The sequence below is a fragment of the Melopsittacus undulatus genome, chromosome Z, assembly GCF_012275295.1.
Source record: "Melopsittacus undulatus isolate bMelUnd1 chromosome Z, bMelUnd1.mat.Z, whole genome shotgun sequence".
In the NCBI taxonomy this organism is placed as follows: Eukaryota; Metazoa; Chordata; class Aves; order Psittaciformes; family Psittaculidae; genus Melopsittacus; species Melopsittacus undulatus.
In genome coordinates, this window is record NC_047557.1 from 67816864 (window position 1) to 67844549 (window position 27686).

General features: G+C 35.5%; 1 protein-coding gene across 4 annotated transcripts in view; it reads right to left on the reverse strand.

Annotated features, from left to right (window-relative positions):
- Positions 1-1195: 1195 nt before the first annotated feature.
- The window catches only part of WDR36 (WD repeat domain 36), a 33298-nt gene continuing 6807 nt past the window's right edge, over positions 1196-27686 (reverse strand). For 3 of the 4 annotated variants that reach the window (XM_034072921.1, XM_005142062.3, XM_031042807.2), the window contains 20 exons: positions 27417-27534; positions 26467-26599; positions 24778-24832; positions 23808-23940; positions 22814-22989; positions 22095-22215; positions 20033-20098; positions 18923-19006; positions 17755-17909; positions 16994-17108; positions 15617-15782; positions 15230-15338; positions 14386-14465; positions 10500-10607; positions 9245-9342; positions 7642-7784; positions 6888-7004; positions 6579-6660; positions 3634-3821; positions 1690-1839 (listed from right to left, as the gene is read on the reverse strand). In XM_034072921.1, the coding sequence (XP_033928812.1) occupies positions 1690-1839; positions 3634-3821; positions 6579-6660; positions 6888-7004; positions 7642-7784; positions 9245-9342; positions 10500-10607; positions 14386-14465; positions 15230-15338; positions 15617-15782; positions 16994-17108; positions 17755-17909; positions 18923-19006; positions 20033-20098; positions 22095-22215; positions 22814-22989; positions 23808-23940; positions 24778-24832; positions 26467-26599; positions 27417-27534 (2397 nt within the window). Of the gene's footprint in view, positions 1840-3633; positions 3822-6578; positions 6661-6887; positions 7005-7641; positions 7785-9244; positions 9343-10499; positions 10608-14385; positions 14466-15229; positions 15339-15616; positions 15783-16993; positions 17109-17754; positions 17910-18922; positions 19007-20032; positions 20099-22094; positions 22216-22813; positions 22990-23807; positions 23941-24777; positions 24833-26466; positions 26600-27416; positions 27535-27686 lie in introns of all 4 variants that reach the window. The other variant, XM_031042805.2, reaches the window with a different exon arrangement.

The following is a 27686-nucleotide window of genomic DNA, read 5'->3' on the forward strand; positions in this document are numbered from 1 at the left end:
TGCATCAAAAGAAGCATGACTAGCAGGTCAAGGGAAGAAATTTTCCCTCTCTGCTCTTCTCTCATGAGACTCTACTTGGAATACTGTGTGAAGTTTTGGGGTCCCCACCACAACAGGGACATGGGCCTGCTCGAGTGAGTCCAGACCAGGTCATGAAGATGATCTGAGGGTTGGAGCACCTCTGCTATAAAGACAGACTGAGAGAGCTGAGCTTGTTCAATCTGGAGAACAGAAGGCTGTGGGAGATCTCAGAGCTGCTTCCAATACATAAAAGGGGGCTACAAGAAATATGGAAAGGGGCATTTTACAAGGGCCTGCAGTGACAGGAAAAGGGGGAATAGCTTTAAATTGAAAGAGGGGAGATTCTGATTAGACATTAGGAAAATTCTTCATTGTGAGAGTGGTGAGGCACTGGAACAGGTTGCCCAGAGAAGCTGTTGCTGCCCCAGCCCTGACCGTATTCAAGGCCAGGCTGGACAGGGCTTGGAGCAACCTGGTCCAGTGGAAGGTGTTCCTGCCTGGTGGTTGGAACTGGATGAGCTTTAAGGATCCTTCCAACGCAAACCATTCTATAATTATATGTTTGTAGATAATTTGTTCCAGGATACATGACTAAAGAGTTACGTAATGTGATGATACTAAAATAACAATCACCTATGTAGAACAACAAAACCGCATTATAGTTTCAGTCTGCCATATGCAGTGAACACATCTTTCAGCTTTTCTCATCAAAACTGCATGCATTTGTACTATTTACCCTGTTAGTCTGTATCTGGAGCATGTAAAATAATGCAGCCTTGCCCCAGAGATTCTTCTGCTCTGAGGCAGAACTCTCAAACAGCAAAGTTTAAGACAGTCACATTCCTGAGTTCCCAAACTTTGCCCAAACCTTATTATTTAAAACCTAAATATCAATTCATAAAAAGATCATCCAATCTTTTATTCTGATCACCTTAAGAATCCAAATTTTCCTAAGAAATTTAGCCTCCAAAATTAGAGGAAGAAACCTGGTTATTAAAAAATAGTTGGGTTTTTTTTTGTTTATTTTAGGATTTGGTGTTTTTTCAAGTTACACCATTTGTAATATGGTTAAAATCCTTGCTTTCAGAAATAGGTGTCTGAGGCAAAACAGTGAATACAGCTTGCCAAAGCAAGAAGAAAACTAGTTTTTACAAATGTTACAGAGAAGGCAGTCTGATTGTACAGAAATGCATTTTTATATTAATTTGCTTTAAACTGATGTTAATAAAATGTTAATAACCCAGACTTTTTATATTATTTTTGTCTTTACAGTAATAATTTCCCAAGCACAATATAGGTTTTGGTCTCCTGCACAGAAATTACATTCCTACTTTTATTATTTTGCAAGCCACTTCTCCATTCTGATTTACATTTTGATCATGGAAGTATACAGTAACTAGCTACATTACCTATAGCTGTCCAGCTCTTTTGTTCAATGACAGCACACACTGATACAACATGTATATTTAAGCTGCACATACTAATTTTTGCTCTGAGTAAAAAAAAAAAATATTCAGTTATGCACATTCTAAAATATTCCGTCATACACAGATGTATAAAATACAGCATCAGAAGTCATAGAATAATTCCTGAAATCCAGTATTTTTTTAAAATAAATTGCGCTATTATTCCAAGGGAAATCTTATGCAGACAAAACCCATCAGCATTTTACAACAAAATGCTTTTCATATATGTTAACACACACAGACTCTGATTGAAGAGAGTCCGCAAATGAATCCAAGTTTCCTCAAGTTGCATTGACAGCCTGGATACTTCTTCCAAAAGGTTTGGCTCTGACGAGAGAATCTTAAGATGCAACTGAAAATGAAGACAAGCAATTAGTGAAAAATATACAGGTAATAAAAAATTTAGAAGATAAATTTTGTCATTCAGTTCCAATACTTTGTTTTCATTAATGTCCCAAGTAAGGGAAGGACTCTTTGCCTTTAATTCCTTCTATTTAATGCTGTCTTTTGCTAGTCTTTTAAAAGCCATTTTACTCCAATACTCTGTGTATTAGATGGGATAAGCAGCAAAATGTCTTAAATAAGTTACTGCTTTAACAGATCTGCTGCTGCATCTATCCCAGTCAATCACATATCCTATTTCCAACCCACATCATAAATTCTTATTTAGGCTAGAAAGTCTAAACAGATACCCTGAGGCTGATCTGTTTTTTATGTTGTATAATTTTACCTATTATTGCAATCATATAAGTTTAATTTTTAAATTATTTTTATTAAATGTTACTTAATATTTAATTCTTATGTGTTGTGTAAAGCAAGAAGAATGATCCCAGCATGCTCTATACTGATCCAAGGAGATGATGTCTCCCTAGGTAACAAAGAGGAACCTTGGTGAAGCACAAAGAAAAGAAGCTCCCGGTCTTGTAGAGAGGCAACATGTTATTACCAGTTAATGGACAGAATAGTTACTGTCCTGGCTACAATTTAAATCTAGAAGTCCTGCTAAGCTCAGAGCTGTTTCACTTGGAACCCACAGCAAAAGACAATGGTGTTCATGTGTCACAGCATGAGTTTATATTATTTGACTTCAGATCCCAAGTACATTTCTGAGGCAAATTACCTAGCTGTCCACTAATCTGCCCTGCAAGACAAACAGGTTTTGTACAAAACTAAACAAAAAAATGAATTCTAGCATCTACTATTGCAACTATAATCGCCAAAGGGACAAGACTCACAAAAACCAAACTAATAATAAATAGACATGATAAAAAAACCACTGTGCATCAACGTGAAATGTACTCCTATTCAGCTGCAGTACTTGTTCTTGTGGAAGCTGCCCCCCCCGTTCTATCTAACCCCCAAAAAAGGAAAAGAGCAAGTTGTATTTATCCAGCATTACATTCTCTTTAAAACCAATCCCTGCTTAATACTGCTATTAAGAAATACTCAGTTAAATAAACAATATTACATGTACCTGAATGCTTTTAACAATGTTTTCCTAGTAAACTTTAATTAATTGCTTTCCCACAGTTTCCTAAATCAGAGTATCCTGATAAGGTAAGCATTTATGTATCAGAAGGGCTTTAATCTTTTGCAGACCCACTTTCCCTCTAAGAGTAACAGCTACTGTAAAATATTGCAGTAACTTTCTAACTTCCATGCTCCTCAGAGTAATTTCACTACTTCTGTGGTGCTGAAGCAATAACAGAAGAAAGACGGCTCACTGACATGGAAAGTAAGTCAGGCTTGTGGTATCTAGTAATAAGTCCAACAGAATGCCTATTTTACTACCCCAAATGTTATAACACTGCATTCTTTTCTTACTTAAGTCATAGCCTACAGTCACTTATCAATTAACAGCTATTAAGAAGTTAGGTATTTTACAAACAATAAAAACAATTCTAAGTAACAAATACTAGAAAACCCATCTGGTCCATTTCACAACATATGTGGGTTTTTTCAAGTTGTTCTTGACTGTGACCATGTAATTCGTTGAATAATCCAATACATTCATTTAGCAGTTTTAAAACTACCCCCAACAAAAATCACATTAAGATAATTCTTTCAAGCAGGCAATTTACATTCTTTACTGGACAGCCATCATTTTAAACATGACTAACATAAAATTTTGTAAGAAAATTGTTACCTTTAAAAATAGTGCAAGGTATGCCTGAGCAAGTTCAAAGTTGTACTTCTTGTTCAGCATCATCCCAATCATTCTCAAAAAGCTTAGCATCACCTCCATTGAGCCACCACCTTCAGGGGCCAAACACCTTAGTTCTATCTCAATATTAGATGGTCCCAAGCTTTTCAGTAAGTTAAGTGGAGCTGTATCTGTGTTAAAACATTGAGGAATACATCACCAGTAACATCTACAGGAGAGAATCTTACAAATGCTACAAATCCTTCATCTGGACAGTTTATTCTGAAATTCTTAAGCAGTGAATGTAAGTGTCAAGTTTTTACTGTTGCCTTTTTTGTTTTCCACAAAATGCCATCCAGCTTTCAACTAATGTCCCATCACATATTACAGAGAAGAACATCTCTAATAAAACAGTTTTGTTTTATTTGTAAAGTTACCTTGAAAAATATAAGTAATACCTTTGTATTTATATAACTTCCCTTCCTCCCCCATTTTCATCTTCTAAGCTGTAAAAAAATTCTCATTAACCACGTAACTTGCCATTTTACCTCTCTTGGCAAAAGAGATGGGACTTCAAGTTGCTACTGAAAATATGTCCTAAAAGAGACAGGGTAATACTGTCTATGGTGGGGTAGGGTCAATCTTTTTCCTGGTAGAAAGGGATGCTACTTAGAAACTCTTTCCTCTTCAAAATGTTCTTCCTCGGGATTTCTATAATCCTACCTGATCTTTGAGAATTCCATCCATTTTCTTTAAAAATACAGAGATAAAAATATAAATGCTTGCAAACACAGCTGTTGGTAAATACATTTTTTAGATGTCTTCTAATTAATATTTCTTTTGCTAAGAAGTTAGCTAGTAAGAGCAACTTTTTTTTACTCTTACATCATGGTAACTAATGATATTAGGCATTGGCTAATATTCCTTAGGTAGTATAAATCTGTTTCCGTCTGTATTTGATTCCTATGAAAATCATTATCTATTTTTAAATGTAATTGTGATATCAACAGTACTAAACAGATGCATTAATTCACTGTTGTACTGTGACATTGAAAAACTAAACATGGAACATACTGTCAAGTTGGGACACATACAATACAGAAAATGTGCCCAGCTCAATCTGTGCTCCACAGTCCTGATCTGAGGTACAAAACTCTGTCTCCACCCCACTGGCAAACCAGGAGAGCTTCTAGTATATCACTGCTTACTTGCACAGCCTAGTCACCATTAGAAGAGATGCTTGTAAACTAGCAAGCACAGAGCCATGTTACACACCAGAGGCTTCTTCAGCCAGGATCAAGAAAGCCTGGATTTGGATCACAGCATGGACCTTGTAGTACACTCTCCTTAGAGCAGAGGTGGCCTGAGGAAGGTGCACTGCACCACTACTGCAATGCACTTGCTCCCTGGAACAGCCAGTCTCTAGGTGCTTGGTTAGGTTTTTAATTTTTTTCACTTTTCTCTGTGCAGCTCTGAAGCAGCTTAAAAGAATACTACCAATTAAAGTACTAAAAACACAGTGTAACACCATGCCTTATTTGTGATAATGACATTCTGCATATAAAAATGCTTTAAGTACATCTGAGTAAAGCTGGTTATCTCAGAAGAGTTTAAGAGGTCTAAAAATTCCCAGCAGAACTGCCTTGTGCACCTGTCCTGTATTCAGCTCTAACAGCTATTTTCCTCCTTCTTAGTAGCTGGTGCATTGCTGTGTTTCCACTTTAGTCTGAGAACAACACTGATAACACACCAATGGTTTAGTTCTCGCTGAAGAGTATTTATGCTGATCAAGAACTTTTCAGTCTCATGCTCTGCCAGTGATGGGGGGCACAAGAAGCCAAGAGGGAGCAGAGACAGGAGGCCTGACCCAAACTAGCCAAAGAAGTATTCCATATCACAGCATGTCATGCCCAGTATATGAACTGGGGGGAGTCACCCAGTAGGGCAGATTGCTGCTTGGGTCAGGTTGTGTATTTGTCAGCTTGTGGTGAACAATTGTATAGTGCATCACTGGTGTTTATTGGTGTTTTTTTCCTTTCCCTTTTCAGTTTTGCATTCTCTCCCCCTCTTACTTCCCTTACCATTATTATTATTGGTGGTAGTACAAGTGGTTTTGTATTATACCTTGGTTACTGGACCATTCTTATCTCAACCTGTGGGATTTACATTCTTTGGATTCTCCTCTCCATCCCTCTGGGAGTTGGGGGGAAAAAGAGTTGGGAGTGAGTGAGCGAGTGGCTACATGGTTCTGAGTTACTGGCTGGGCTTAAACCATGACTGCCCATATAAGTTCCCAAGCCAGCTATATTAGCAATCATTTCCAAAAAAAAACCTAAATTCCAGCAATTCTGCAGCAGCACCAACTGAAACAGGGAAAACAGCATGTAAATTCCACAGTCAATTTACATGACAATTTCAAAGTTCACTGAATGTTAAAAGAAATCTAAGAGTTTATTTTTATATTAATTATTTCTTAACATTTGAATTATAAAGCAATCAATTAAAGCTCTAAGTCTTCAGAATGTTTAGTGAAGTAGCCCACAAAAACATAACTTGGCAGGCAAATTATGTTTTTCATGTCCCAGTTACTACCTCTCATCAGATCACTCCGTTTCTTTCTTACCCTACAAATAATACATAGCACCTTTTCTGGGCAAGATTATCACAATGCAAGTCTAACAATCTTAGAAACATTACCTTCTTTGTCTGTATGGGCTTCAGCCAGAACTGGGTTCCATTCTGCAGGCAAGCTAGACTACCAACGGATCTTTGATACACATTGGCTATCTACGTATCAGCTTTATACACAACACGTTATGCTCTTTGTCTTTGCTACTATACTATGAGTATTTTTTTCCTCATGCGTTACAGTTCTGGCATTAGAAAGAAAATGTATAACAAAATATTATTAGCATCTACATTTTTAGTAAAGTATCTTGTTAACTTACATTCATTAGTTCTCAGGGCTTCTTCAAGATGAATGAAAAAATCAGATTTCTGTGCCAGTACTCCGAGACTTACTACCTTTGACTAAAACATGAAGTACAAGAGTGTATGTGAACATGCAAAACGTATTTTTACATCTATTTTTCCCCCAACAGAAGAAAACACTTTAAGAAAGAAAGCATTATCTAAATGTGTTAAAACTGGTACTTTAAAGTCTTTAGCAAGATCTCACTTAGTATTAAAACACATAAACATTTTCTTTTGAAATACATTAGATAAGCACTATTATATTAATAGATTCTTGCTTTTACCTGTATATCATTTTCTTCCCTTGGAGTAATGTAATGGGGTATAAGACCACAAACTGTTGGGATGAAGAAAGGAGCTGACTTGGGAACTTTTGGTGGCTCTCTTGGCTTATTTTTTTTCTGTTAAGAGATACTTGAATTAAAATCATCACCACATTAAGAACATGTAGATTTTTTTAAAAGAAGAGATTTTTAAAATACTATGAAAAATGTAAGGACTAACTGAAAAATATAAATGAAATATTTTACCACTAAATAAGAAGCTACCATTTAGGAGAAAAAAAAAAATAAAGTCCCTCTCCCAAATCCCAAAAACTGAAAAGCACTATATAGCCTTCTGCTGCAAAATCTTCAAAAATACCAGAAAAGTAGAATCAAATTTTGTGACTAGGTAAAGCAGCTCATAGAACATGGGCAAAATGTATCCGGGTGTATACTACTATTTTTTGCATATTCCCTCTTTTCCTGGTTATGTGAATGCCCAACAGGTATTTAGAGGCATAACCTAGCACAGCTGTACAGGCACTTAATAATTATTGACATGGAAATATCTGCTTTCAGACAGTTATTTGGCATGTTGCAGAAACAGTAACAGCAAAAATTGTGAATTTTGCCTTCTCAAGTTTTCTTCAGCATCCAAGAGAATGCTCTACTGTCTGTTTTGTATTACAAGGGGAAACAGCCATTAATTTACCTCCTTCCTCAAAAATACAGTCCAAATACTACAGATTTGCACTGGCATGCCTAATATCATTACCTTGATAATATCAAGACTAAGGAGATTTTTCCACCTTGATTCTGGTAATGAGGAAAGGGTCACCAGCTGCAATCCCAGTTGCTCAGGTGAGGCATATTCTATCATTTCATCACACATTTCTTCATTTCCTGCCACATCCACATCTGTCAAGAACAGTTCTCTTTTATGAACATGCATATTTCGCATTTACTTTTAAAAATCAAAACGTGAGTATATCTTCTGCATTTTTTTAAAAACACATGCATAACAGCTATATGTATGGGTGCTAGCATAACAAACAGCTGAAAAGCTACAGAAACAATATGAAACCTATGAAATATTAAAGTTAAATTGCAAACAATTACAGCTAAAATGCAGAATTGGATAAATACTTTGAAGACTAACAAGATTTGTTTGCTTTGGCTGAAATTATGTAAAAACAATTTATAGAAATGGATTATTTTTAAAATCTTGTACAGTGTTTTAAATATATACAAAACAATTTAAGTTGTAAGTTAAAAATCTGTAAAATCTTTGCATTTAAATAAACACGATATTCACAACCTGTTCATAGGTATGACTGAAATGGCACATAAAAATTAAGATCTCAACACTGAAGTACTACAAACACTGAAGGTTGTGCAGACCATCATTAGGTTTTCTCTAGACTTCCTATGTGGTCTTGACCAAACACCTCTACTCCCTTCCTTTTTGCAAAATATTACATGGTTGAAACCACGAATATGGTGGAAAAGCCTAACACAGCAAAGAAATGCAAACCATTAAAAGCTCCTGAGCATGTCAACAGGAACTTTACATTTACTGAAGGCAGAAAATGAATTAAAACCGTTCAGCCAGGATCAGTTTATAGGATTAAAACATTCTAAATTTTGGAATGAAATCTTGCCTTCCTACTTGAAGTATCTAAAGTAAGTTTGTGATTAACATAGCAGTCATCATCAAGCACGTCCCCTGCTTTTTTGGGCAGTCAATATTCAAGGTGTGTTCTTCCTCCAGATGGAGTTCTACATGTATTGATACTGCTAAATGTGGGCAGACAAGAGTTCCATCTACAAGCCCTCAAAACTGCTACAAGCCCACAGCTGTTTCTATTAAACATATTAAAAAAGCATTTTAGGCCTTTCTTTCACTGAGACTATCTAGCACAGCTATATGACAGCTGAACCCATTTCTCTTGCCAACAAAGGCAATACACAGCAGTGAAAATACCACAGCTTACAGGCAGACAAAAAAGCTGGCATTAAATGGACAAACAACAATCCCCTTTACACCCCCAAACAGTAACATTAATTTTAAACTGGCCTTTAAGGTGTCAAAATGGAAGGTATTTTAACAAGTCAGATTAAAGAAAACCACCAAATAGCACAGATGTTTTTAGTATCTACAAAATCTCCTTGAAGAGATGGAGATCATCACAATGTAATTTTTCATGTCTGAATACAGAAATATTACTAGATTTTAGTAAACAATTTAGCATATGAGTTAAATATGCTTCTAAGAAGCAATAGGCACACTTCAGAGACACAGTGAGTCTTCACTGAGGAAGCAAACCATCTTCTATCTGAAACATAGAACCAAATATACTCTTTCATGTGAAGATTACCTTCAATGGGGCAGGTAGTCGGGCGTGCCACCATAGAAGGTACATAATCTGCCGAAAGGGGCCGTAAAGAGACAAGTGAATACAGAGAACGGTTTGACCTGAAAGGTAAGACAGGCATTTTAAAAACAATCTTCAAATGAATGGGAACATTTATTTTAGACATTATTTTTACTGCACTATGGCAATTCACCAGGTTCTATTCAAGATTACTTTTCCTCATCTACCAGATAAACAATAAATGAAATACAGTATACATCATCTGAAAGTCTGAAACACAAGTTATGCTGAAGTATTATTGTGAAGAACATTTAATAAACATGGAATTATGCAGTATTACTACTTCAATTCTTGCCAGATGCTGCATTTACTTGAAGTTGCAAAGCTAACGATCTGAAAAGCTTTGGAGTTAATGTGTACAATACAATATACAAATGCTGCTTTCACAGAATTTCAAAATAGTACTCATAGCAAATTTTCTTGAGGTTTGGAACACACACACAGTCATTCTAGCAAATTATTTTTTCAGTCAATATGAACGAGGGCTAGGTAAAAAGAACAAAGCACTTAAGCATAGAAAGGTCTAACAACTGAACACCCCTGAGACAAAACCATAGGCAACAAATGTAGCTTGAAATACCTATCTATCAAAAGCAAAAAGTAAGAAAAACAGTATCACTTAAAAGATGTGTTACTTCAGTTCTGGGTCTAATGAGTCATTTGCTTTGAAGACAGGTCAGGAGGAAATTGAACAGAAACACAATTTACATCTGAGGTGATTCTCGTTAAATATAATTAATAATTGCAACTTACAAGTCCTACTCAGAAGTCTCAGAGAACATTGTATACCAGGAGAAGAAGAAAAGCCCCTCAGAAAGTAACACTGTATGAGGACTGATGTTTCCAATAGAATAAAAAAATAAAACCAAAACAGTAAAGAAACACTTTAGGAATGGCATAATAATACTTCTTTGGAATAATAAAGAAACATTTAGGAAAAGACAATTTAATTACCAGAATATCTGTATAAATAACATATATTCATTAATAATAATAAAAAATAAATAAATGTCTTTATAACTGCAAGACTTCAAGATTTATGGATCACAACAACACAGAATATCTGTCTTAATTAGAACCAGAAAACACAAAAGCCCGGAGATGGTACTTTGTAGAACAAATCCCTATTTGTGATAGAGGTGATTAAAAGAATTCCGCATCTGAAATTCTGTGTAGAAACAGATAATTACATACGCACCACAAATAAATTCCAAGGTCATCCACATGTGCTGAAGCTAGAAAATCTCCCGTAGGAGACATAGTAAGGCTCACAGCTGCGGAGTCTACCAAAAAACAATCTATGAGGCTAAGGAGAGAAAACACAACAAAGAAATTCTCAGCAAGATGAGCTTGTTTATCTATGCATATCTGAATTTCAGCACAAATTTGAGGGAATGCAAGCAGGATACTGAAAGTATGTATAAAAATTAGCATATTGTAAGTACTGGAATATGACAGTACTGAAATACTAAGCAGATGAATGGCACTGTGCAACAAAACCACTCATGAGACCTCATAAGATTCTCTAGATTGGCTAAAGCTGGTACACTGATGCTACATCCTTAGACGTAGCATTCTGTGGAGAATATGATGAACCACGTGTCCACATTCAACTCCCTATGCCTAATATTAACATTTATAGGCCATAAATGTCACACTTCAAATCAGCCTCATGATGCTCTCACTTCATCTTTCAACACTTTGCCTTGAATTGTCAATTCCCTCTCTCAAGATACTTGATATACACTTTGTTAACAATACTACTTGACCTTTCTAAAGTAAAGAATACTCTGAGATTATCGTATCTTTGGCCTAATAAACCATTCCTTTCATTATCGCAGAAAGCTGAAGCCCCCCCCAACCAAAAAAAAAAGCCACAAAAAAATAAAACAACAAAAACCACCCCACCTCCCCAACCAACAACAACAACAACAAAAAAACCCCACAAAAAAACACCCCACACTTAAAAAGAAAGTTAAAATATCAAGCAGTTTGTGACTATTTTAACAATAAGCTATTTCAGAGTTCTGGCTAATACCGTAAGTCTTGAATGATGCACACCCTAAGCAGATTTCCACTCAAGCCTAGGTTTATGGCACTGTTTTTCCTTTGTTGAGGTATAAATTTCAGTTACCTCAAACTGTAAGAAGCAATTGAGTTTGAGAACTAGCTGAGAAACAAAAAGAAAAAAGAACAGAGAGCTTGAATACTTTGTTCTGGTTTACAGACCAAAATCAAAAGCAAAGTGGGAAGTAATGAAGCAGCTAGTTTTCTACCACCCAGCTCTGTTCACTAACCACAAAAAAAATATTCATGTAACATAGTAGTTTAAAATGTAAAAATCTTGTGGGCATGTATTTTCTTAAGTACTTGAGCACTCCATATTAAAAATAAAAGCCTTTTCTTTTTTTTCTCCTGAAAGGGATATTTTATCCCAGGTGCATGCTATTAAGACACACATTACACGTAAAAACCAATCAGGTCAAAGTCATATTATTCATCACTTTTGAGATAAAATATACAAACACTAAAACCCTAAATGCCAGAACATGTGTCAGTTACACTGATAGCTTTTGGATGCAGCACACAAAGGTTAAAAAAATTTACTACATATATTTACTGTAGCTTCAAATCCATCCTCTTACCACAGTCTTTACCAGTAATTGAGAAATACTGCTCAACAAAACAACTGTATGGAATAACTGCGAACCTAAGTTACACTAAATAAAATTTTTCTACCTAGTGAATTTAAATAATGATTTAAATTACAGATAGGAGAGAGGAAAGGTCAATCCACTATAGGAAAAAAGACATGCTTATGCATTTTTACACAAAGAGTACAGTAATTGCTACATAAATGCCTAGTGGCTGAATGTATTTGCGTTTCCTGTTTCATTGCAAAAGTGAGACAATGGGAAGTATAAAATTGCTGAGCTCATGATATTAACATGTTTCTTATACTATTCTGTCTCAAGTACTCCATCCAAACTATAGTCAGCTTGTAGCCTTGATTTCTTAATTTGTCTATTCAAGCTGCAGTGCAGAAAGAAAAATGTGCATAATGCCAGTTCCTCCTTGTAACTTTCTCTGCACACATTATTTGTTTCCTAATTCTCAAAAAGCCCTACATAAAAAACATACACAAGGAATACTTAAAATAAGGACAGTTAAGCACCATTCCCAAACAAAAACAGATAATCAAAAAGTAAATGGTATGGTGTCTATTACAGTCAGTCGGTATTTTTTACAATGTAGGACTTAAGTCATGTAAAATCATGTTTTCCAGCCTTTTGTAAGGACAATATCATTGCTGAGTCTTTAGAATGCACAGTTTATAATTTGGTTCTTGTATTTATATGCAAATATACCAAAGTAGAAGTAAATCAAGCATCTGGCTTTTTATTAAAAGTGGCTCTCCCTTTTCAATATACTGTCCGGAAAAAAAAACCTTTCCTTTACATTTGGGATGAACAATTTAACATAAATCCTTTCAAAACTAAAGTCTGTCACATATCTGCCTAGATCTTGGCTTGGCCATAATTTCTTGCAGTTCTGAGAGACAAATCATTTACTTATGTATTACACACACATAAAAACTACTGTTAAAGAAATGTATGAATGGATTCTTACTGCAAAATGCTATCAAAGAAATGAGAGAGACAACTAACATCTCTGAAGTTTGATAATTAATGTTGAAATGTTTGTAGTTAATTTTGTAGTTAATAAGTTTGGAAGGGAAAGATGGTCAGAAAGAGGAAGTCATAACAGTGATCATTTCTTTCCCATTCGTACTAGAAAGAAGACAGCTACTGTCCATCTTGCCCCATTTTAGACTAGTATCATTCATCATGTGAGAGTTAAGTCACTTGTGTAGCTTCAACACATTTTTTATAGTAAAATGAAAACTTACAGTACACAAAATTATTTACAAAAATGAATCAACAACAGTAATCGATCCAAATGAAACTATTCAGTTCCAGTTATGACCAGAACTTCACACTGCGTAGCACTACTTTAAAATATTAAAAATTTATTTGTTGTGCTGCTAAAAGAATGCACTGACAGAACTCAGTTACTCTTTGGCCTGTTTTTTTCTAGGCTTCTGAATTTCTTGTATCTACCTGAGTACTTGGCCAAATTTCTTTGTGGGAGAATACTGTGCACAGTGATCATAAGAGTATTTTTGGCAGTTGCAAGCATGCACAAGTGAAAAAAATATTACTGAAGTAAAGCCTTATTGTGTGGCTAAATTAATGTAATTGCAGTACTGCATCCAAATTTTGGGCCTGCAGCACAAGACAGACATGAAGTTCTAACAGGTCCAAGAAAACGATGACTGGAACATGTTTCCTATGAGGAAAGGCTGAGAAAGTTGCCATTGTCCATGCTGGAGAACAAAAGGCTCCAGAAGACCTTCTTGTGGCCTCCCAATACTTAATGGAGGCTTATAGGAAAGTCAGAGGGAGACTTTTTAACAGGCCTTTTCCTGAGAGGACAAGAGACAATGGTTTTGAACTGAGAAGTAGGTTTAGATTGAATATAAGGGAGAAATGTTACAGTGAGAGTGGTGAGACATTAGAACTGGGGTCATCCAGAGAAATTATGAATGGCCCATCACTGAAATATTCAAGTTCAGACTGCACGTGATTTTGAACAACCTGATATAATGAACCTGTCCACAGAAGAGTGGGGTAGGACTAGATCTTTGAAGGCTGCTTCTAACTAAAATCATTCTATGATTCTGCAAATAGTTCAGTATATCACAAAGCAATCCACCTTAAACAATCTCTTGCCATTTAGATTACAGCACTACTTACAAGGGAAAAAAAAATCACACTACATGGAAACTCCAGGCTTCATTATTAGATCTTCAGGACACTTTTACTCTGTACACTGAGAAAAAGGCACATATTGCTAGCATCAGACAGAACTAACATATTGGGTATTGAGTTGTTACACCATGTACAACTTTGAGTATCACACAGTTTAGGCTGGTGACCATCAAGTCAGAAGGCTTTTTGCCACTAACCAAACCAAAAGGTGATAAAAATACATTTCTTTTACATGTTTTTAAACTGACTCACCATCCAGAGGGAAGGTCCCAAGTCTTAATGGAACAGTCCATTGATGATGTTATTAGCCAACGACCATCAGGACTGAAAGTCTAAAATAAACCAGACAGTTTAGTGGCAAAAGTGGCAAGTCAGACCCTACAAGAGGTCCTGTTTTGCACAGTTCAATATTAGACTGCACCCTAACACCAGGATGACATCATCTGGCCATAAAAGAAAACTGACACCACCTTCCTGAAAGGATGAAAAAAGACAAAAATGGAAGCTATTTCCAAACAGTTTTAAATATATGACACAGAGTACACCTGGCTGCTAAGAAAAGCACTTTGGTCCATGCTTTTATGTTAATGATGAAAATCACTGAGCATAAAACTGAAGAAATCAAGTAAGTAGGTACTTACTAGCACTTAGAATTAAATCAGAAGCTAAGAAGTATGTCAGTGAACACTTATTTTACAAGATGCAAAATGAGGAATTATCAGTGTGTTGCATAATCTCAGATCTGCTTACACTTTTATTCACCTGGCTCATCATTTCTATATTTTTATTTAAGAGCCTTGCAGAATTTTGCTCCACAGAGTAGTTTTCATTATTCCTAATGCTTTCGTCTGTTAAAACCAAAATCATCTTGTTGCAAAGTTACAGTAAAATCTGAAAACACACTAAAAATACATGACCATTTGAATCCTATACATTTTGACTTGAAAACTAACATGGCCAAAACTGCTGTAGAGCTGAATACAAGTTTATTATGCGCAGCTGAACATAATACTCAGTGACTTAACATATGCAGAGAAACCCACCATCTGTAAAATTAATTATCTATACACATTGCAGAAAATGAGTTAACAATTACCATGTCAGTAATCCTTCCATGGTGTCCTGAGAACGTCCTGACGATCTTCCTGGTTTCTATATCCAAAACACTAATACTGAATTCATCAAAGGCAATTCCCAGAATACCACTGCAAAGAATCATTAGCACATATAATAGTGAATATTCATAACAAAAATTAAAAGCAACATTTTAACATTGCTCAAAAAATCTTTTACCCTAGGATAGTATCAGACAAACAGAATTACATTCCTTCTGTCTAATAAAATGTTTTGTACTTGTTTTGTCAACTAGCAGTCAGTTGTATTTCAAAGCATCAAAATTTTAAACTTCATTATTTAGTTGCAATCCTAGACTTATATACTTACAGCAAAACAATATGCACATGAAATAGCTTCAGTTTCTTACCTATCCCTGTGAAGAAGAATTCCACTGGGAACACCCAGAAGATCAGTGGAGTAAACTAGATCTTTAGTTTTGAATTTCCAAAATTTAATTAATCCTTCACTACCAGCTGTGATTGTCAGCTGGTTTAATCCATCCACTGCTACACCCCTAATGGCTCCCTCATGTGCTGCGATCAAGAGAAAAGAAAGTCGTAGTTGAGAATTTTAAATACAGCATAGAAATCACCAGAATGTCAAACACAATTATGTCTGTCTTGGCCTAACTACCCTAAATGAGCAGTAAGCAGGTCTTATTAGAAACAATTAGAAACAATTCTAAGGCCACCTGACAAGACTGAGTATTAGAACTTTCTTTAGCAGTAGAGAAAACAAACTGCTTTAAAGTAAGCACATAGAATTCAATACACAAGTTGCAAGTAACTGAAACTGATTAGCTTTTATTTATGCCTTCAGTCTGGGGGACTTTTTGTGAATGTGATATTTGCAGGACTTTTTGAATCAGTTACCAAATGCCTCCAAAGGGGCCTGACCACTCCAGGTAACATTTATAGCTTTAGTTCTCGCAAAAAGTATTTTCAAACTGCAGTATAAAGATCAGGTATAGCTCCTCTGGTTTTGGATCAATTTTATTTCTTCATCTAGGCCTAGAGCTACTGGCCAGTAACTAAACTTCAAAAATTCATCCCCTTATCAAGCAACAATGACCACTTTGTGTTTGCTATGCTAGAGGTCTTTTAGAAACTCAGTAAGCTTTAAGGGTTCATCAAGACTTTTTCCTTGTTTCTACAACAAAACAATTCAAATCATGATGGCCCTAATATAAACTGCAAACCTACAAAGCAAGAGCAAACATACATAAGGATATATCACATGAAATACACATATATGCAACCATTAAAATGAAAGTCTGAACACTGTTACGTACATTAAGTCCAAAGTCTGCAGCTGGGTAATTGAAAATAATAGCTTATGTAAAGAACTGGACTTGCTTAGAATTTCAGTTTCACATGCATGTAAAGTATTCTTTCACTTTCAAGCAGGGAGCACAAAACAGATGGAAAAAATTCAGAGAAAGAACCTTGTAACAAGAAGCCAAGTAGTGGAAATGTGATTATTTCAAAAAGAGCTGAGGCCAGAGGATCTCATCACATTGCTAACAATTTTGATAACTGACAATTTTGTGTTAATTAGTTAATATCAGAGCTGCTAAAACTACCACAGATCCTGTCCTTCAGAGTAGGTTTCAAATTAGTTCTGATTACAGTGCAAGATAGAACAGTGTAATTAGAGACACTGAAAATATTCTCACATTCACCTCAAAAGCTGAGATCTGAGACAACAGAACACCAGGCTGTTGCTGTAGTGTGGCTATTCTTACCTCTTTCTTCACCATAATGTCCTCTGTGAATGCCAGACTGCATGTTATACACATCTACCTGTCCAGTTGACAGCCCAATTACAGCAAAGTTTCCACATGAGGTAATGTCAACAGCCTTTTGAGGGGAAAAAAAAGCAACGCCCATGAAAGCAATTCTTTAAACGTGTATCTAATTAGCAAAGCTGTAAGAAGATATGTAAAATATCAGGAATACAAGAGTAGTAAGTTTTTATTAGACTTCAAGGAAAACTGCACAGAACAAAACCAATTACCTCTCAAAACAATTGAGAGAGGGCTCTTAAAATCAACAGGTAGTCAACAAGTAACATATATGGCACTGTATGCTTATGCAGGATAATTAAATACTGCCTTAGTGATATCCATCAGAAGTTGTATCTAATAATACCAAATAGTATCTTCAACAATCTGCATTCACAGAGCACAGTTATCACTGGCATATACTCAATTCTATATGACTATGCCAGATTAAAGGTAAACACCAACCCCCTATCTGAATCAGAAAATAAAATCTGCAATTAATCTGCATATTTAAAGAAAAAAATGCGTACATAGCATTTTTATTAAGACCATATGCACTACGAAACAGCTAGTAGGACAATGAGGTGGCAGAAAGCACTTTGCAAATCAATTAAAACATGTCTAGGTTTTGTTTTTTCATTCTAAATATTACTTTTGTACAAATAGCTAACAAAATAGCATATACTGTAATGCTGAAGAAACAGTATCCTAAATAAACTTACTGTTGCATATATATCAATAGGTTTATGTTTGCTAAATTCTTCTGGCTTCAGTTTATGAGCTCCCATGGAAGTTTTCTGATAGTTCCAAGTTGTACACATTATATACCCTTGATGGCAGGCAACAATACCATCCCAGTCACTTTGATGCGCCACTTCTGCAACATAACATATATTCCTTTTAGAAACAATCACTATAAAGTCAAATAAGCTCTTCTGGTATTTTTCATTGTCTTTAGGCAAAATATGTTATATTTACTGTTCTTCTTGGACAGTCAAAAGATTATAATTCAGAAAAACCACCAGGAAACCATTGTGCATTTGCTAGTGTAACTAAAATGCTAACAAAACCACATTTTTACTTTAAAGTACCAGAAGTAGAATTTAAGGTAGTTCTACTACCTTAATCAGGTAAATCAAATACTAATTGTAGAAGTGCATATATATATATTTATATACACACACCCCCATATATTTGCAAAGTACATACAGATAGTCTATGTCACTGAAGTCTCCAAATAAAAATACTGCATGTAGTCAAACAGCTATGCAAAATTGTAAATCCTAACCTTTCAACACACATAAAAATCAACCATCCTCCAAAGACAAAATAATAGCTACCCTTAGGACAAAACAGACTTCAAACCTGAAGAGAAGATCATTAACCTAAAGAATTCTGATGAAGCAAAGATAATTGCAATTCTGATTCAGAAAGCTAGGTTCATATTTGCATACTTAATTACAAATGAACAGAGTAACTTGTCTTTAAAAAGCCAGAAATTTGATTTTGAAAAAAGACTCACATACAGAAACTCAGGAATCAAAATCAACCACTCCAAGATATCCTCAACTGACAAAAACCTTCAGCCCCCATAACTGCTGGTTCTTCAGTCTGGCATAACAGGTACACCAGAAGATTCTGGCTCCCATGCTGGAGATTTTCAAGCCAAGAGCCAGTCAGACATTTGAAATAAAATGCCCTTTTCTAAAATAACAGAAAATTTTACCAAGTGAAATGTCATTTTAAACTGGCACTCAATAGCTCATTAGAGGCCACAAAATCTCAATCTCATCTTGATACAGCAGAGGCTTTCAAAACAGAATTTCTTGAGGGTTAGAAGACAAAATGAAGTCATGTTCAGCTCTGTAATGTATTGCACAGACTACTTACCTGAAGCAAAGACTGTAATTGGTGGAAGTGCCATAGTATCAAGCTTAAGACCTTTCTTTTTTGATTTCTTTTTGTTAATTGAACCTTAAAAATAAGAATAATAATAAAAAAAAGTTAGGTGTCTCAATATCATGGCTAGGTCTGAGAATGTTTTAAAAAGGACTGTTCACCAAATATGAAGTTCCTAGTAAACTTAGATAAATTTGGCTTACATTGATCCAGTATTGCTGTTACCTAGGGTTTGAAGAGGTAAGAATATTAATAAGATTTCCTGTCAAAATTTATGTCATGCTGGGCAAATGACTAACCAATTATATTCACATACGTATTACTCAATCAATTTGTTCCAGAATCTTGTCCTAACATCTTCAGGCAGAGGTTCCCCCCCTCACAGCTAAAACTGCAGACACGAAGATGTGACTATATAAAAGCAACACGTAACACCGAGCCCTTTCAATAACTAAATATCATGGTTTAACCAAAGTCAGAAATTTCAGATTTATGGTCAAAGGATATATATATATAAATACATATATATATAATGATCTATTAATATATATCTGTCTATTCAAATCACAACAAATACAGAGATATCAATATATAGATATTTGAAAATAAAAATCTTAAGTCTTTGAGACTTATTTTCTGAACTGTACAAGAAACTATGTCCCTTAAACATAGCATTGTGTGGAAGATGTGTTTTTTAAATTAAACTCTGCATTAAGTCAAAGGAACTAAAGTCAAGAAACAAAAATGAACTAATAATTTAGTCAAATGAGTAGGAGGCAAATGGGGTAAAAACGTGTAACTGCACATGCTGAAATGTCAGCTATTGCTTTATATATTTATATTAAAAAAATCACGTCCAATGTTTCCCACAGTGAAAGAGTATACACTGTCAAGCTACAGAAATTACTTTTAAGTATAAACAAATCTGAGAGTACACTTTATATACATCAGGATGGACTGAGTTTGCAGAACAACTGAGGTGAATAGCCTTCATACAACAGAAAATGAAAATAAGGCCTACCTAATGTTTTAGTTCCTGTTTACATAAGTATTTTTCAGGGTTTCTTTCACCAATATATGTACTTTCACTGAAATACTTACCGCGTCCTAAACTTTTATTGAACTTTTCATGCACTGTTGAAAAAGACTGCAATGTTCCATCTTGACCTGTCAAGATATCAGCAGATAGCAGTGATGGCCAAAAATCTACTTTCTGTTTACTCATAAGCCAACTGAGCAAGTAAAGTAGAACATCTGCACTCAGGAACCTCAAACACCACAATAAAGTATTTACCAAAACTCCTGCTCTGAGTTAAAATATAAATATATTATAAACAGTGGAAGTAATGGAGTATATTTTTTATAGTCTATATCCCATTCACACTATTTTGTCCCAGGTTTTTATGATCAAAACCTAATATCTCCATAGTACTTTTGAAGCTTTCCCATGACCCCATACACTTCTTCCCCAACTACAAAATCCCATCCTTTATGTTTTGTCAAACAAACATATGCTGTGGCTGGTTAAGAAGTCCAAGTAGGTTAGCCAGTAAGCTAGCCCTAGCAGAAATGATCAAAGCTGTGCTGTCCATCCTTCCTGTAAACCAGGACACTAATGGGACTTCCCTACCCAGAGAACAATGCTCACAGAACTAATAGGAACTGAATTTAATTTAGTTTAATAAAGGCTCAAATTTGAAACTGGAAAACAGATGCACTTTGTGGGGGAGATGTGGACAAGGCAGAACCAGAAACTAAGAGAAAATAAAACTGCACAATGCATGTAAAATTAAATGCAGAGAGGATTTTTTTTTAATCAGAAGAATCACAAAACATTTTTTACCATGCCAAACAAATAAGGAAACCAATAATTAATAAAAGTGAACTTAAAATAACTTGAAAGACAATTTAACAATTATACTATTCAATCACCCTTTCCTTACTTCTATGATACAGAAGTAAGGCAGAATGTATATACTGGGAAGTGAAAGAAATGTTACACTCATAAAAGCCAATGACGTTGATGAAATTTCACAAAGTTAATTTGTGGAGATGCCTGTTTTAAGGAAACAAGGGGGACTTGGAAGGCAGCCCACAGTATTGCTAGTTTATTTCTGTTGTAAAGTTTTACCACTGGTTCAGAAAAAAATGTAGATAGTCTCCTTGCACTGCAAATATATATCAGATCTCAAAACCCGAGACCCTTTTCACTTTAGTGGCTGCCTCTGCTCTCCATTTTTCAGTACAGTTAAAGCACTGAAGGGCTAAAACAAATGTAAGGATTTGCTAAGCAATTCTTCACTGTTCCTATGATTCATTTAGCGTGAGCTGAATTACAGTTAAGTAAGCAGTTAACTGAATCCAAATTACTAGCTGGAGGACCAGGGAGTAATTTTACTACAAGTAGTTTTAGTACAGTATATTGTTGTGCTGTATTAGGTGGAATATTGATCAAAATGTTATGTTTTCAAAGTTACCCATGCAGACAATTTCATTACATCAGAATAATTAGAGATTAGACTAACAGTCTCTATTAGTCCATTACAAAAGTGGTTCTGGACCACAAAACCATCTGATCTAGTACTTAATTTCCAAAGGCATCTATTCATAGATTTTTAAATACTCTAGTTTCTAAGGAAGGGTAGTCACACATTTTTACACTTTTAGATTAAAGTCTTGGTAACAAGCAACATTCAGAGTATGAAGACATAACTGAACTGTAACAGATTACAAAGACATTTCAACCCAAAAAGCTTGCTTAAATTAGTGGGAAAGGTGGAGTGTCTCCTCTAAATTACTAACTGCATTATGCTGCTTGTTTTTTCCCTGTCACAACAGAATTTCCCTTGCTCTTACAGGTTTTAATTTTGACCAGCTCCTTAGGAGATAATGAAACTTTGATTCATCAAGAATATGCAAATGGATGACAAAAGCAGCTTGTAACCTTTTCTGCTTACAGCTACTCTTCAACCTACCCACTGATAATCCTCTAGGGAAACTGTGAAACAGTTTGATACAGTAATTACTGATACCATCTACACTGATCACTTACTGTGTTTCATAAATACACATACATAACACAAAATATAGTCTACTGTATTAGTAAAACAAAGACAATTAGCTTTGCATGCAAGAAATCAGACTGAAGACTGAGAATTCATACCTGCACTAAGAATTTGCTCTCCATTTTGCCCATGGTATCTAATTTTTGTTGGTGGTGCACTATGCCCCATCCGGCTTCTCAAGACACGTCCTGTACCACCAGGGCCATCAAAAATCCATACCTGTTTCCCAAAAAAAGAGCAGAAAAACAAAGCTGATAAAAATTGTCCTGCCAGTAATTACTACTCTTGGCAGTGGAATAGGCTTAGCTGGGAGATGGTGAAGCAAACTTCACACACTGGCTTTCACCCTTGATCCTAAAAAACTCTGGAGGTTTCCTACCACAGCAGCTGAATGTTTCCCACTGTTCATTCTGTCCCTCCACCAAAGGCTAATGGCATCAGTGGACATGCAGCACAAGGGACTTATCAACAGCAACAGCTCATGACCCAGAACATTAAAAAAAAAAAAAAAAAGAAAAGAAAAAAAGCAAACAGATCAATATATAAGATAGTGTGCCAGGATGCAAAGCATGGTTCTGGAAAAGTAGATCCAAAGTTTTGTTCTTCAAGGCTATCACAAAGCAGTAAATGAAGCAATGACATCATGGTAGCAAATATTTAAACTGCCCTATTACAGATCAACTGACAGCCAGCAACTTCAGGATCTTGAGTTTTGTTGTATGTTTTTGACAACTGCTTCAACCCAAACTGAACATTTACACTTTGGAGGAGTGACAGAAAAATGTAACAGCAGATAGGAGCAGCTGTTGTAACTTACCTGTATAGCATTATCAGCACCATTAGTAATAAGCAGTGGCTCTCCAGGGACAAATGACATACCAGCTACTGCTGTGGAATGGGCATCTTGCATCTGACAAATTAGCTTCTTCTCTTCTAGATCCCACAAAGCAATGTGTCCAACTGGGCTACCGGCTGCCATTACTGAGTGTCCATCTGCTCAACAATAACAAAGTTCAAAAGGTTTGCTTATTGCCATTAGCTCATCCTTGCTGACTTCTCACATCTTAAAACTGACACAAGGAAAAACTACAATCACAAGGAAAAAACCAAAATCGCAAGCTGATTCTAAAAGTATGTTATAAGTGAACTATTCCAGTATTTCAAGCAGAAAATAAACAAAAGTTCACAGATAATAAAAACAGGATTTTTTTTCTTTTAACCATTTAACAACACATACATCTAAATCTAGCAGATGATGCTAGAGGTTTTGCTTGGAAGCATAAGAGGTATTGTACCTGTACCATTTTCAAAAGTTACTCAACACCCAAGATGCTTCCCCAAGCTTATTAGCCTACATGCATCCAAATGTGAGTGCTACTGTCATGACTCTGGAAGTTATCAGTCCCTTTTTTAAATTCTCTTGAGCTTTTCAATTAACAGCAAAAATAAATTTCAGAAACCTACTCAAACACTAAAATGAGTACAAAAGTTCAGAACAATCCAGTAACATTTACACTAAATTCCCTAAACATAAAGATAGGAAGAGAGAGATCAGAAAAGATCCAATTAGAGTACTCTAAGTCATACTTCCTGTGCACTGAGTCTATACAAGATATAAAACCAGCCAGTATGATGAAGATGCATGATCTCTCTTACTTATAGGCAACTTCTCTACATTATCTGCAGCCTCTGGAAACTAAAACTCTCAGCCCATATTTTCATTCTGAAATGCTTATGAGAACATAATTTCATACCTTACACTTAGTTTTAGTGATTTTATACAAACTTTCACTAAAAATGCTATAACTTACCTGTACGAAAAGATATTGCTGTGATGGGACCCCAGTCTTGTTGAAATTTCATCAGAGTTTCATCAAACTTAATATTATGTATAATGATATGACCAGACACAAGACCAACTGCAACAACATCCACTGCTGAAGCCTGCAGAAAAATAGCAAAGCAATTGAAATGAAAAAGAAAAGGCTTGGTGCTACACTACCGATACCAATACATATGAAACAATGTATCCTAAGTCCAGGACAAAAAATCCAAATAAATCATCTTGCACAAGAACTTCTATGTACATCACCTTAATACGTGACTGAAAACATGACAGACCTAAACAAAAAATGGGAGATGCAAGGTTTTGTGCTCAAGTCTCCACTGGATGAAACAATTCTGTTTCTAGAAGCTGGAACTCCTTTAAAAAACACCCCACTTTAAATTTTCAGTTCTCATAGATGATCAGTCACCCTGCAAGAAACCCTGTATTTACAAGTTTTATCCAGGGTAAGTGCAAACCATTTCCAAAACTGTGATCAATGCTACCAATCAATTTTAATCCATTTTTATATATACAAATATACAGTAAATACAATTATAACACCTTTCATTCAATCAGCAAAAATTTACATTTTATTAACCTCCAAAGCAAATTAAATTTAGCAAAAAACTACCAGTGCAACAGAAGTTATATGATACACATCCATCTCGTAAACCAACTCCTTTTGTGAATTCACTACATCAAGTGAATAGACCACAGATGTTATGAACACAAAACAGTTAAGATGCTAAATAGAACAAAACTAGAGCTAGAGGAAGGGCAGATAATAAGCCTTCAAGTCTACCCCTATTCAATGAGTAAAATGCTCAACAGAGGGTTATTAAAATTACCTGAGAGAATGTAAGCCATATTTATTGCTATAATTTTAAACAATGGTATTTTGCCTTCTATTCTTGACCAGTTATGTAAGAAAATAAGATACCAAAAATACTAACTTGTTCAAGGGCAGTGACTGCAAAGTGCCATCCTGGAAAGGAATATAAGAGTTTGCTGGAAAACAAACACATAAGAAATATACATCAACTTTTTTTCCCCTACAACAAAATGGCTGCTTTATATGCACTTGTATATACAGGAAAAGTACATAAGCTTTCTGTCCTTATAAATAAGTTACAGAACTGTGATATTAATAAATAAGGTGAAAAATAAAACTTATGGTAAATTTTTATAGGAAAAAGTTAGCGCCATGCATTAATACCACAAAGATGACATAATGGGGGGGAAAACCCTTCTATGCCAGTTGCTTCCCATGCATTTCTGCTCTGAACACACCTCTTCAGAATTATGAAGATTATGATATAAAGCCAGGTCCAACTTCTATTAAAAAAAAAAAAAAATCTTTCATTTGCAGACTAACTTCCCTACATGAAGACAGTAAGGCATATTACAAGCACCTTGTTTCTTTCAGAAATGGTGACAGCCAAAGCATGAAGCAGGACTGTTCACTGACAAGGCAGTCATGCAGTACTTATTAAGGGAGAAATTATGGACACAGTGTTTAAGAACATACATGATTAAAAAAGTATTCCATTAGCACAGTCACAGGTTGTCATTCTTAAACAACTGCCAGCAGCCATGTGTTACCACCTCTCACCTTCCTTTCTTGCCAGAGACCATAAAATTTCCCCTTTGATATTCCTATTTATTTTTTTGCCTAATTTTGCCCACACCCATTTATAACATACTCTGCATAGGAAACAAATAGTCAAATATAGATACTGCTTAACACAATGACATTGCCAAAAGAGCAGTAGAAGTCCCGTAAGTTTTTACACAATTAAAAGAGAAATTAATCCATCTAAAGAAGACTTTTCGTCACCCAGGATGTACATCTCAGTTGCTGTGACAGGCATTGGAAAGATGTAAGAGTACTATGAACACAAACATTTAACTTTTCTGTATTTTTAGGTTATTCCTATAGAGCATACAGCATCTCCAAAACATAAGAATATGAAACAAAAAAAAAATAGCAGCTGTATCAGTGAGAGATTATAGCTATAAGATTGAAACACTGAACTATGCAAGCTGAGTTAACACCTATTTGCAGTACATACATTAAGGGAAGTTCTCTGTAGCTGTAACTTTTACAAGTCAGAAAAACATCTGATCATGGAAGGCATGAAATACTGCCATTATGGACAGTGCTCTACCAGGACATGCTGAGAGACAGCAACACGCCTACACATCTCTTATTTGAAAACAAGGATCAATTACCTCCACACTACCTGGCAGCATTTGCTTGGACCCACAACAACCAAACAACTAAGCTTGGAAGAAAGGAGACAGAAGGCCTGAACATGCATTTACTATTATTCTAATTATTTTCAAGGGAAAGCTATGTGATTCCAATAAATAATAATAATTTAAAAGCAATTAAAAAGAAAAAAAAAACAACAAAACCAATCCTGAACAATCCCTGACATTCTGAAGGAAGAGTAAACACCACACAACTTGGAAGTCATCAGAATTCAGGAAGAAGCAGCAGTCACTGTTCCTGGAGATAGACCAACTGAAAACCTGTGCCAAAGGACTGAGTAAAAGATTCCATTTACTTAAAAAGTATTATTTTTTGCATATGAAAATACTTTGAGCATGAACTGCATCCAGGTTATTAAGAATCTTACTTGGATCTTATATTCCACAGCTGCAAGCTCCCTTGTTCACTCCCAAGGAGAATTTTATTCAAATAGGTGCTGGGATGCAGAACTGCAGAAACTGCAAAAGTGGCCTTATCAAAATCCATTTCAAGATACTGCTCTGCAAGAAAGTAAGGGACAATGTTAATGTTGCTACCCCCCACAAAGCCACAGGTTTGTCACCCTTACACAAATGTAAAGGCAGAACTGATGTTTACTCTGTACAAATGCCACAGGTGTTTCCTGCATTAAAGGATTAGGTAATGCATAACAGGGCAGGCTAAACTTCTTTACACTGTAACATCTGTTGGCTTGAAGGTGTATTTTTTCCCTATAAGCCTACGTAACACAACGATTTGGCAAAACGCAATGATCTGTATCTTTCTGAAGGATGACTGCTCCTGCCTGAGCAAAACACCTCAAGTGATTAGCATGCGTTTTGTTTGTCATAGCAACTTCAAATCTCTAAAGCCTGTCTCCAGCCACTTTCAAGACCCAGCATCCAGGAAATGACACTGGTCACACCCGTGAGAATGCCTTCTAAAGAAAAAAATTCAGGACACTGAGGCACGATTTCCTAAGGCACTTTACAATGGCATGAGAAGATGCTGACACAATTATAAGATGATTCATAAGAATTCAGTCTTACCCAAACTGGTAAATATCAAGGATTTCAGAGATGGTGCCAAAGCTACTGTATCACACTCTTTACCAGAAACTGGAACACTAAAATGAAACTTCCGTATAAGCATATCTTTTTACTTATATATGGGTCTCTGTATGTGAAATCCTGCACCCCTGTGGTACAGCATTCATTAATGAAAAATTAATTCTTTTCAAACTACTTCTGTCTACACACATTTAAAAAAAATAAAATTTAACATTACTGTTAACAATGCTATCCTACAAAGTACTGACAAAAATAAAGTATCTCTCACCTTCTGACTGTGTATCCCAAACAATAAGAACATTGTCAACATCCACAGAGATGACATGGTCACCAAAGGGCTGAAGAAGGTGTATCCTTGCCTTGTGACCTTCATAGGTATGAACCACCTACAATTCCAAATTAAAAACGTTTTCTATATAAGTTGTTAAGATAGCATGCCATACTAACATAATACTTAAGGACAGCTTACACATGTCAGCAACAAGTTTAAATAAAATACATGTAAAGACCACACAACTCTAAGTGGAAGACACATAAT